Source organism: Tursiops truncatus, chromosome 10 (genome assembly GCF_011762595.2).
Source record: "Tursiops truncatus isolate mTurTru1 chromosome 10, mTurTru1.mat.Y, whole genome shotgun sequence".
Classification (NCBI taxonomy): Eukaryota; Metazoa; Chordata; class Mammalia; order Artiodactyla; family Delphinidae; genus Tursiops; species Tursiops truncatus.
The window spans coordinates 36353648-36366287 of NC_047043.1; the positions used below are offsets into that span (position 1 = coordinate 36353648).

Genomic DNA, 12640 nt, shown 5'->3' on the forward strand with positions numbered 1-12640 from the left:
CATTCTCTAACACCATACACAAAAATAAACTCAAAATGGATTAAAGACCTAAATGTAAGGCCAGACACTATAAAACTCTTAGAGGAAAACATAGGCAGAACACTCTATGACATAAATCACAGCAAGGTCCTTTTTGACCCACCCCCTAGAGAAATGGAAATAAGAAAAAAAATAAACAAATGGGACCTAATGAAACTTAAAAGCTTCTGCACAGCAAAGGAAACCATAAACAAGATGAAAAGACAACCCTCAGAACAGGAGAAAATATTTGCAAATGAAGCAACTGACAAAGGATTAATCTCCAAAATTTACAAGCAGCTCATGCAGATCAATATCAAAAAAACAAACAACCCAATCCAAAAATGGGCAGAAGACCTAAATAGACGTTTCTCCAAAGAAGATATACAGATTGCCAACAAACACATGAAAGAATGCTCAACATCACTAATCATTAGAGAAATGCAAATCAAAACTACGATGAGGTATCACCTCACACCAGTCAGAATGTCCATAATCAAAAAATCTACAAACAATAAAAGCTGGAGAGGGTGTGGAGAAAAGGGAACCCTCTTGCACTGTTGGTGGGAATGTAAATTGATACAGCCACTATGGAGAACAGTATGGAGGTTCCTTTAAAAACTAAAAATAGAACTATCATATGACCCAGCAATCCCCCTACTGGGCATATACCCTGAGAAAACCATAATTCAAAAAGAATCATGTACCACAATGTTCACTGCAGCTCTATTTACAATAGCCAGGACATGGAAGGAACTTCTCTGGAAGACTTGGGATTGTACTCTTAGAAATGACCTTTACAACACCTGTTTGGCTCCCCTAAGAAAGCACTTCTATTGATTCATTGCCACTATACAACTCTCCAGCCTATCTAGAAAACTGTTCAATAAGGCTTGCCCACTTAGCAAACTGAGCCAACTGTCACAACTTTAAATTATCACCACTAACGGGGAAGGGGGAAAACAATTAATGAAGGTTAAAAAAAAAACAAAAACCAGCATTCACATGGCCTATTTGGGGAACTCATGGACTGGCAAAAGCTTTGGTAACAGAAATTTCCAAAGCATGTTATATACTTGCTTTCCAGCCGTCTCTTGCTTCCAACCAGGGGACTTCACAGGGCAACAAACTATGATGGCATTTTACAAATGGAAGCAATTAAAGGGAAATTACTCCTTCCTCTGAGGACACAGAACAAGTCTGCTCTCTGTCAGCTTTCACTATCATACTCAGGCTCCCATGGGCAGGGGTATGCCAGCCAGGCTCCCACTGGCCACCCTTGTGGCAGGGCATGGGAGCAGGATGAAAGTCCTCAAGGTACCCAAAGTCCCAGGGAGCCCTGGAATAAGCAGACCAATCCCAGTTACCAATTTTTCAAAATTAACAAAGTGATACAAAGAGCTGGTCATTCAGTCCTTCATTCTCTGGTCTTTCCTGATAGCCCAGTGGTGCCAGCAAAAAAAGAAGAAACAAAGGAAAAAAACACATTGGTTTGCTTACCTTTCATTGGACCGTATCACGTAGTCAGTAAATTCATGGTCTCCCTTGATCACCTCCAAGGGGACCACAAGGTTGACGTCGGAATCGGTGTTCCGCAGCTGGTTGAGTTTAATATTGACTGAGAAGAGGTAATCCCGCACGTCATCGATGCCCACCTTCAGGCCCTTGCACACCACATACCTGGCAGGAGATACCCTGTCACTCCACTGAGCAAGGGCTTCCCTCACTTTTCCCTTCCCCAATCCCCTTGCTGAGTCGTGAAGCTCTTGTCTATGCACAAAGAACAGCACAGTCTGTGTGTTGCAAAGTTCACCTCAAATCCTTTCTTTTTATGTTGGGCTGTATTTCTACTCTCTATGGCTGTGGTTCCCAACTGCCCTGTGCCAGGTTGGCTGCATCATCGTCACCTGGGAAGTCTGTTAAGTTAAAGACAATCAGACTCTCCAGGGACAGGGCCCAGAAATCTGTGTTTTTAACAAGCCACTTAGAAATTCGGATTGGCCACATCTTCTCTCACATCGTGTATGGACACTGTGTCCCACCTGGGACACCAACAGTGACTCTGGCTAGTGGCCCACTTAGTCCCTCCAGGTGACCGTTCTATTGGTCTCCTTCTCCCTCCCGGGCCAAGCCAAGGGTTGCCCACGTAAGTGTGGTGAATAAGGTTTGTGGAAAAGGAGGCAGAGGCTGACGGGTACATTGAAGAACCATTAAAATCCAAATCCTGACTCCTCTTGGCTCCAATCACTTTTTTTAAGTCAAGGTTTTTAATGTAGCTTGAGTGGTCATGCCAGAGATGCACCAGGATTTGCTGTTCTGACATTTAGCCAACTAGTCTGATTAAAATGGACAGGAAAGTCTCACCTCTCTGAGTTGGCAGGACGGCTGGTGATCGGCTTAAAGAGACATACTCGTTCAAAGCAGCAGTACAGCAGGTAGATGAGCCCCACACTGAAAGGTGTGAAGAGGTCAAAGGTTTTACAGATGAAGTGGCCTCCTAGATGAGAGAGAAAACACCAGTAGCAGTCAGCAGCTTCCATTCCACAAGGTGGGTAAGGCAGTCTCAGGGAGTATGACGAAGTCAGGGACCCAGCAGCTGGGTCCATTAAAGTCACAGGCAATATAAGGGAAAGACTCAGTTTTAGAGGGGACTTTGGGGATTCTATGGCACTTTTTCCCCTAAATTCCTCATTCAGCCACCTGTCACCTAATATAAGCAGATTGTTTTTTAACTTCCAAGCCAACCCCTATACATGCTCTTGTCCAACAGGGCCTCTAAGAGGTGGGTCCGGGTGGGGAGACAGCAGAGGCAGTGTCACCTGTCCGGACAACGGACAGCGCCATGAGGAACTGACAGAGCAGCAGCTGTTTGCTGAGGATCTCCTGCAGGTTCTCCTGTCCCTCCACTGAGAAACCCTGAAATGAGAGCACAAGGATCAGGGTAGAAAACAGAAGTGATGAGGACTGAAAAGAGTACCCCCTACCTCATCTTCTGTGAGATTTCTTGAAGTGTTTTCATTGATCTCCACCATCTGACCGATAAAGATACAGCTCGGTGTTTAGATTCTTCGGCGTGGTCACATGGCTCACTGTGGTGAAGACAGCACCTGGGACCCAGGCCTGACTACTGAGCCAGTGCTGTTTTCCTGCTCTATCACTCCCGGGGATGGAACCAAGTCTGCTCCTCCAAGGAGATGGTCCAGAAAATTTTAAAACTCACGTGGGAATCCAAGGGAAGAGTATGGCAGAACAGAGTCAAAATACGCTAGTCACAGGCCAACTACAAGATAGGAAACTAAATGCCCTGGTGAATCCAGTGAGATCCAGGGAGTACATGTGGCCTGAAACTCTGCAAATGGGTTTGCTCAGTTGTGGGCTGACCACCGAACAGGCCCCAATCTGGTGACAGGAGAAAAGTTAGCATAACTCTGACAGTCACAGTAATCTCTTTCTCTGCAGACCAAGGATTTATTCACAAAACCCCCTTTCCTGTCCCAAGACCATGAAGCCTCTCCCTCCAGCTGGCAGTGTCTCTGGCCAGGGTGTTTGTTCAAAGAATGTACACTGCTATTCTTGGAGTGGTCTCCCTCTCTGTGAGATCCCAGCAGGGAGCAGACAGCCATGCTCACACAGAAGTGAAGGAGGCCAGGGGCTGTGATAGGAAGAGAGGGGAGTTGTTGTTTAATGGGTACAGAGTTTCAATTTTGCAAAATGAAAAAGTTTTGGAGATCTGTCTCACAATAGTGTGAATATACTTAACACTACTGAACTGTAAACTTAAAAACGGTTGCAATGGTAAATTTTACATTATGTGTTTTTCATCACAATAATTAAGAAAAGTAAAGAGGCTGGCCTCCATTAAGCTGGGCCCAGCCTGGCCAGGTCTCCAGAATCAAAAATGTTTAGCAACGTCTTCCAGATTTACAGATGCTTCTTAAAATGCATGTCTGTTTATAGGGGAAACAGACAAACAAATAAATCAGCCACACAGGTCACCAGTCTAAGCTGCCTAAGCCAGAAGGACAATCCTTGAGTTTGCCACTCTGGCTGACAAACTGCAAGGCTGCCTGCCTCCCAAGCACTATCAGATCCCTCAAGCACAGGTGAAGCAGCCCCTCCCTCCCCTCCACCCAAGCCTGTCTATCTGTTGTCGCCTGCTGTGCACAAAGCTTTGGTGAGCGAGGTGCATGTTCAGATCCTGTGCTGATATCCTAAACATTTCTTCACCTCTCCACAGGGCTACTGCTTGAAAGGCTACCCAAGGGGCTCCAGAGGCTCTTCTCAACTCTGGCCATGTGACCCTGGTGCAACTGTGACTTCTCTGACCCTCCTCTACACTAATTTGTGGCTCATTCCAGAAAAGACTACCTGCAGCATCAGATTACTAGGTGAGAAAGCTGCAGGGGACTTGCCTCTATACATCAAATACCTGCCCAAGAAACAGGCGACGTGAATATTCACTGTAGCCCAGTGATTGACCGAGCCTCCTGTGGAGTCCCGGAGGACTCCTTTGAGCTGCTGCCTTCGGTTATACGGTCACCTATTAGCCCATCCAGAGGCTTAGGAGCGGCCATGTGTAGACAGCCTCTACCAGGAGCAGCACCCAGGTGACAAATGATGGGAATGTTCTTCCCGGTCAGCTCTGCCTAGCTCATCTTAGTCATGGCCCTCCTCTCACCATGTCTCATAGCCAGCCAAGGCCCTCTGAAGAAGTGAGCTGAGAAGGTCCACTTGCTCCAAGCAAAGATGCCCACAACATCACAGCCTTGACAAAGTTACCACTGAAAAGATGCACGAAAAGAATAAAAACATACATCACACATCCCTACTATCTGCCCTTCCAGGGCAGCTAAAGGACCAAATCAAAACAAACAAAACCAATTTTCAAGCCTCTAACATGATAAGTCCCTAAAGCATCACCCTATGAAGAGCAGGTCACCTACCCCATCAGCCATCAGAAAGTGGACACCCTTGCGATCTGTGTTATCCAGGACAAAATTCCGAAAAGCAGTGATGTTCTCTGGGCGGGTGATGTCTCCATCTCCATCGATCCCACCCTCACCTGACAAGACACAAGATTCACATTTAGCTCATATGCCCTGTGCATCCCTGGAGCTGGGACACAAGCTCTCTGGGGCTGTGAACACAGGTACCAGGTGTACCTCGAGGCCCAGGAGAAAAGCCCCTGTGAGGAGCAACTCACTGAAGGACCCATCATACAAGGCTGCCTTGCAGTGATGGACAGGAGGCAAAAACAGTGCCCTGCTATAATAAAGCAGAGTTCAGAAGGAGCTGACCAGCCAAGAGTCATCAACTGAAACAGAAGGTCTTCATACTCAAGATCAAAGTTGTGTTTAAAGCACCTACATTTAGGAACCAATATCAATTTCTTAATAAGAACTGTTAACAAAGGACTTAGGATTTGCTGCCAAATCACAAAAAGCGAGCCAGAGTGGAGGGAACTGCTGGAGGGCTGCTGAGCTGGCTGGAGATGGGTGTGGGTTTGTATGTGTTAATAACCCTGCCAGTTCTCAGCCGGAGATCAGGCAGTTTCATTATCTCCTGTCACCACAAGAGAAGAAAGGAGGAATTAATATGGCTCTGGTGAGAGTTTGCTTAGTGGAGTATTTAACCTGTACCCACAGGCCTGGGGTAAAAAGGGACAGTCTAGAGGGAACCGAGACCTTCATGACATTGGCTGGGAACCCCAGACTCAGAGACCTGGGAAAGAAAACATGGCAAGTGGATAATAACTACTTCTGACCTAAAGTCTCCAAAGAGAACTGCCTCTCATAGCCCCTGCTACCCTCCTCCACATCCCTACCGTAGTAGGGTTCGAAGAGCTCACTGGAGGCCGAGTAGAAGTCTTCCAGCTTAAAATCGTTAGGACCCTTCAGAGTCATTCCAAAGCCCTTTGCGTGCCACTTCTTCCTCCACAGCACATACTCCGAGAAGCCACCTGGGCCTGCACAGACGTCAGCAAAGTATAGAAGCTCAGCTTCCCGGTCCTTCACCAGTGGTTTCTGCAAAGGCAAGTGGAAGTCAGGGGAGGAAGGGAAAAAAGATGGCTAAATGGGGAGCAGGAAAGAGAAGGCAGGGGGAGTAAAATAAGCCTTTCAGCAAGCACAATGCAGAGTTCCTGTGGCCAGAGCCACAAGCGCCCAGAAATGTGTCCTCTGTGATCATTGCCCTCCAAAGTTTTTGCCCATCCCCACCTCAAACACCCCTGATGCCTTTCAACCCACCAGGCCTAGCTCAGACTCCTAATAAAAACATCTTAATGGGCATCTAAGTGTGCATTTTTTATTTCTCAGCATCTTTTCCTCAGCATTATTTCTCAGCATCATATCCTGCCTTACAAAAGTCCCACTGAGCAGAATATTCTAACCCCACATTACAGATAGGGAAAAAGAGACCCCAAGACACAAAGCGACTTGTTCACAGACAGTCCGCAGCAAAGCTAAATCAGAATCCCATCAGCCTGACCATTAGATGCAGGCCTTCCTGTCCAACCAAAGTCTGAGGGGCTCTCACATCACCCCCTCTCAGCCACAGGGCCTATCTTTCCAGATCATAGCCTCTGCTTCCCTTCTCCCCTACCTCTGAGGCTGTCCCTTTTTTTTCCAATTAACTTTTTATCATGGAATAATTTTAGATTTATAGATAAGGTGCAAGAATAAAGTTCGCATATACCCTTCACCCAGTTTTATTAACATCTTACATTGTCATTTGTCAAAATTAAGAAACTGACACAGGTACATTACTATTAACTAAAGTCCAGACTTGATTCCGATCTCACTAGAGCCCTTGTTCTGTTCCATGACCCCATCCAAGATACCACAGTGCATTGAGTCTCTTCCTTTTTAGCACCCCCTCCCTCTCCTGCCTTTGCTCCTCTGCTAGCCACGGCCTGGGTGGTGCATAGCTGGGAGCTGACAAGGTAGAGAGAACAGGAGACAATGGTGTGCAGCTTCCGGGCAGCCATCAGAGCACCCACCCACCTAAGGAATAACTAAATTACAATAATCATTTGTATTTTTATTGGATTATAGTTTTGGCCACTTGAGTGGCTTTAACTCTTAATCTAAAATGTTGGGAGTTCCCTGGTGGCCTAGTGGTTAGGATTCCCGGTTTTCACTGCTGTGGCCCAGGTTCGATCCCTGGTCGGGGAACTTAATCCCGCAAGCCATGCAGCACGGCCAAATAAATAAACAAAATAAAATGTATGCTGCGTGCAGACCTAGACTGTGTGTTTACACTTCTCTTCTACACACCTGGGCCCTAGATGATGAATTCTACTTGTCCCAACCCTCCACAGCAGAGAGGATAAACCATCTGCACTGGTGACAAGAGGTTGAGTTCTGGAGGGGGTGACTGCAGGGGACCCTCATGAACATCCAGCAGAAAGGGGCTAAGGCAGCTCAGCCTTCTCTCTCTACAGGTTTGGCATGGCTGGGTGCTTGTCCAGAGCTCTGTTAACTGCTAGATAAAGATCAGAAAGCTCCAGGGGAAACAGTTATAAGAAAGAAATGGAAATACTGATGCTCACAATCCAGTCACTTTCTAGGTGACAAGGGCCTTGCCTCTGATGATGGTTATCTACCTTTATCAAAACGGTGGAAAAGTCTCAGGAGAAAGACTTTAGCTAAAAATAAACTTCATCATCCTGTGACAAGCCCATTCAGCATGCTGGGATATATCAGTTCTTTCTCCCCTACCCCTGCCACTCCACCCTAGCATACTTTTTGTTCCTGAGCCATCAGTTTTCATATTTTTGGATTATATTCATTTGCACACACAAAGAAAGACCTAATGGCATTTGCCGAGAATATTACGCGGCACTTCCCAGGCTGCAACGTGGTAGTGAGGCAGGGGTCACAATTTTAAGGCTTGCACATGCTAGAAAGAGTGAAAACATTGTTCCTCACCACTGGCCATGTCCTAGCCCCAGGCTCCAGTCTCTCTGGGTAAGCAGATGGCCCAAAGGAAGACTGGGAGAAGGAAGGGGAATGAATCAATGAAAGCATCTCACCTTCAAGAAGAGGGCATAAATATGATCTGTTCTGTGATTTCAAGATGTGTCATACCCTCACAGGCCACAGCCAGAAGGTCCTTTCATAGAAAGGACATCTGGGATTCTCACCTCTGCCATTTACTGGCTGTGCAGTCAAAGGCAAGTCCGTAACTTATGTCTTTAAGCTCGAGCTTCCTCAACTGTAAACTGGGACTAATGCAGATTATTTTTTAAGGCTATTAGAGGGTTAAATGAAGTACCATATGTCAAAGACCTTTAGAAACTGTACAATACTAAACAAATGTAAGATAACATTATATTCAACTAGATCAACCTCCTTAGAGTCAAAACTCTGGTCCCTTCCATCCTTCCGTCTTTGCAATGCCTAGCACTGTGCTCCACATGCAGTGGGCACTTTGTAAGTGCTGTCTAATTTCTTCTAAGACAGCACTGAAACTTAAAGATCTACATTCAGTTTTTGTCTCCTGTTACGCTTCACAGCCAATGTTTTCTTACCTCAACAATAACCCCAAGCACACAAGTCCCTCACATAACGTTTTGGTTTATAATATGCTTCCATATACCCAAACAATCTAAATTCCCTTCTTTCCCTTGTCCCTTCCAATTCTTGTTTATGATTTCTTTATTTCCCTACCCTAGCCTCTTTTCTCCTTTTTCCACAACCTGCAGAAGCAGAAACACACTGAAAAACCTCAGAGACCCTCCCTCTGGCTTCCCACCTCCAACCTCCTCACACTTTCCCAAGCTTCAAGTTCTCCACACTCTTATTCTGTAATTTGCCTGATGCAAGAGCCACTGAGAACCTAGCCAACCTGGGCATGTGCCTGGGGCTTCCACCACTCCCAGCTCTGCTGGGAGTGCTCTAGAGTGTCTCGCCTGAAAAACACACCAAGCCTGCCGGGCTTGGCTGTCACTCTGGTCCTTGGGGGAAAACAGAGGTGAAAAGAGAGAAGAAAACACTAGGAGCTGAAGAGAAATCACTTTTTATAGTGTAGTGCAGAAGAACATCTCTGAAAGGGCAATTCTCCATGGCCACTATCAATCAATTCAAGTCAAGAAGCTGCCTGAAGCATCACAAACACGGCTGCCTTTTCCTATGTAACTAATATCTCCACCCTCGACCTCAATGGGACAACCCTGATGCCTACTTCATTTTCCTGACAGCGAAAGAAAATAACCAGATACCAGCTGCTGGAGGCGTTTAACATTCAAAAGCCCAAAGTGATGCTGTGACTTCCCAGCCGCTTGACAGAGTTCCTTTGCCAGGCAGGGGTTTAAAAGAAATCATTTGGAGCTCAAAAAATTAAATCAACATTATATTAACCGAATTTTCTCAAGATGCTAATTCCAAGAGCCCTTTAGTGCAGCTTGCTGGTACTGTAAAATGGGGAGGGAGACCTGGGAGAGAAAAATAACTAAAGACTAGAGGGGTCCACCTACCAGTTTCGCCAGCACTGAAGAAGTAGTCAGGGTGAAGCCGAAACATTAAAGAACTTGGAAAACAAGTTTCTTTAAGCAGTGGATAATCGGGGCCTAGTAGAAGGAGGGTGAGTGAAGCAGAAACAGGTTTGGGAACAGCTGGCTCCTGGCCCCTTCACTGTCAGAGAGAACTAACTTTCTAGGACTGGGTAAAAATGCTTTGAAACCCTGAAGGGAATGTTAGAATGAAATTTCCTTTTTTCTTTCTCTATCATTATGGAGGGTCTGTGTTCAGAAAAATGACATGTAGCAAAGTAGAAAATCATTTTGCTCTACCACTTCTTGAGAAGGGCCAAAGACTGGTAATTATGATCCCACATAAAGCTTGTTCAGAGAGGCAGAAAGGGAAAGGGGCCATGTTTGAAATCACAGATTTTAGAGCTGGAACAAATCTTAAGAGTCTTTTGGTCCTACCCCAGCCCTCTGGCAGGTTAGTAGGGCTAATTTCAGAGATGAGGCAGCTGAGACACAAAGAAGGTATGAACCTAAGTGACACCACCTGCGACTAAGTGCTGCACTCCATGCCCGCCCTCAACCCTCACTGAACACAGTCTAGGTCTTCAGACACAATATTGATTTTAAATAGACCAGTGAAAGAACCCAGATACCCACATTTCATTCAACACTCAAACGTTTCCCAGAGTACTGCCCTCTCATATCAGAAACAGCAACCAAATCAGATGATGTCACAAGTTTCAATTTGGAACACTCACTGTAAGGACTGTATACAGTCATCCCGCAGTGTCTGCAGGGGATTGGTTTCAGGACCCCTGCAGCCACCAAAATCTGCAGATGCTCAAGTCCTTTATATAAAATGGCAGTGTACAGTCGGCCCTCTGTATTGGTGGATGCAGAACCTACAGACACGGAGGGCTGACTGTACTCAGGCTCTACCTCATCCATGGTAGGAAGAAAGCAGGGGAAAGCTCCTTGGTGGCAACTGGCCTCCACACATCAATGAGCACAGAAAGGCTTTACAAACCCCCAACGCTGTACCCTTATCAGCTCTCAAGTCCACCAGAATTTCCAGAACACAAGCACCACAGGGAAAGGGGTCACATCTATCTCCTTCAAAATTATATTCCTGGTACTGTGCCTGGCACAATGTAGGGGTTTTGATAAATACACGTTTAATGAATGCAGGAGGGAGGCCTGTGTTCTAGCTCATGGCCTCATCTCCCTGCTCCCTAGGCCTATAGATGCACAGCTGCTGATTTTGTCAGGAATGCCCCTTCTCCACCCCTGCAAGCCCTGCTGCCTCCACTCAGAGTGAGCAGCAGGGTCTGCAGAGTTGGGGGGTGGGACTCAGGGCCTGAAGCCCTAGAGACAACTGCTTACTGGGGCACTCCTGGGACCACAGGGAAGCACTGTGGAACCCTACCTGAAGAGCTCAAAGCAAAATATATCTCTTTCACAAAATACATCTCTATCACCTAGCAGGAATACTCTCCTAGCACTGCACAAATGGCAATTTCTGAAGCTCAAGCTCATTTGGCACTATGAATTCAGAAGCAAAATCTTGTTCTCACCCCATAAGAGTCCCTCGGATTTGTAAACATGCGATCAAACACAAAATCCATGTTAGCCATCTTCATTGCCGCCCTGCAACAAAGCAAGACAGAAAAGTGTGCCTCAGTACCAGACATATGGAGAGCTAAGGCTCAAATGAAAAGGTAGAGCAGTGTACATCGGGGTGAGGGGGAAGGAAATGTCAGCAAACCTGTTTAGGAAGAAGACTCCTCGGATCATCTCGTAGGGATTGGCCCGGGTCCGAGCTCGCCGCATCTCCTCCCCATCCAGGACATCAAACACATTCTGCCCAGAGAGAATCAGAACCTGAAGGTGAGCATCACACTTTGGGATGAAACAGGTGTCTTAATGAGCTTGACGGGCCTGATTCACAGCCCTCTGAAGAGCTAGGCTCCTGCCGTATCCCAGTTCTGAAATGACCAGATGTGTGACCCTAGACTAGTCACTCAATCACTGACCCTCAACTACCTCACCTGTAAAATGGTACAAAATAAAAGGGAAGTAAGCATGTGCCTGGCACATGGTTAAGTGGTTAATAAATGGCACGGAGTCACCTCCTGGCACTGGTAATCCTCATAACAAATCTGCTTCTCCACCCCAGCAGCAACTTCCCAAGGGACCAGAGTTCTGATATGAAGGGTACCCAGAGACAGGGTAGACAAACCAAGACCAGAGTTTTCTGAGGGCACCTACCACACAGGAGGGAACCCTTCTCTGTTTTCTAATATTCTCTCTGAAAAAAGAAAGCCTCACCTTACCTGAGTTCCAGTCACCTTAAGGATATTCCCAACACTCTGCCTGCCAGAAAAATAAGCTCTGTGAAGCTAGTCTGAGGCCTTGCTTCTTCTCCAACCCATTTCTTCCTCAGAGTTTCCTTGGCCCATTCTGCCCCAGGCAATGCACTTCCTGACCCAAAGACAGGCCAAAAGACATCAAGGGGAGGGTAACACCAGCTACTTCTTTTAATTTTTACAACAACACTGGGAAGTGAGTATTTTCTCCCCAATTTATAGGTGAGGAAACTCAAACTCAGAGAAGCTAAAGCAAGTGGCCCAAGGTCACACAGGAAAAAAAAAAAAAAGCTGCTAAACTAGGATTTGAATTCAGCTCTATCTGATGCTACACAATGATTCTGAACCTTTCACTATGTCAGGCCCCCTTCAGGATTACAATGAACCGACCCACTGAAATTAAGTGGTTCCTTTCCTGGCTACTGATCACAGGGATAGCACAACACTACAGGGCAGGAGAGCCACCAGGAAAAAGGACACCTCACAGAAATGTACCAAGCTACCTATCTGATCTCAAGGAAAAATCTTAGCTAAACTTCAGCCTCCCCACAACTGACTCAAAAGAACAAGAAAAGCCCAGCACAACCCCTCACACAAAATCTTCAACTCCAGCTCTAGCCACGAGTCCTTACCTTACATTGCAACACACTGTGAAGCAGCTCTTCCCCACAAAACTCTGTTTCATCTTCAATAATCATCTTTCTCTACAGGGAGAAGAAAACAATCAATAATGACCACAAGCAACTGTATTTGGGGGGATGGATGGAGAAACTAGGGTTCTGAGTGA

At 46.2% G+C, this 12640-nt stretch overlaps 1 protein-coding gene across 7 annotated transcripts in view; it reads right to left on the minus strand.

The window, feature by feature from the left end:
- Nucleotides 1-12640, minus strand: part of CMTR1 (cap methyltransferase 1) — a 58962-nt gene that overhangs the window by 26807 nt on the left and 19515 nt on the right. For all 7 annotated transcript variants that reach the window (XM_073810780.1, XM_033864322.2, XM_073810781.1 and 4 more), the window contains 8 exons: nt 12486-12557; nt 11253-11347; nt 11062-11134; nt 5843-6041; nt 4962-5080; nt 2838-2934; nt 2383-2515; nt 1519-1698 (listed from right to left, as the gene is read on the minus strand). In XM_073810780.1, coding sequence (XP_073666881.1) covers nt 1519-1698; nt 2383-2515; nt 2838-2934; nt 4962-5080; nt 5843-6041; nt 11062-11134; nt 11253-11347; nt 12486-12557 — 968 coding nt within the window. The remainder of the gene's footprint in view (nt 1-1518; nt 1699-2382; nt 2516-2837; nt 2935-4961; nt 5081-5842; nt 6042-11061; nt 11135-11252; nt 11348-12485; nt 12558-12640) is intronic.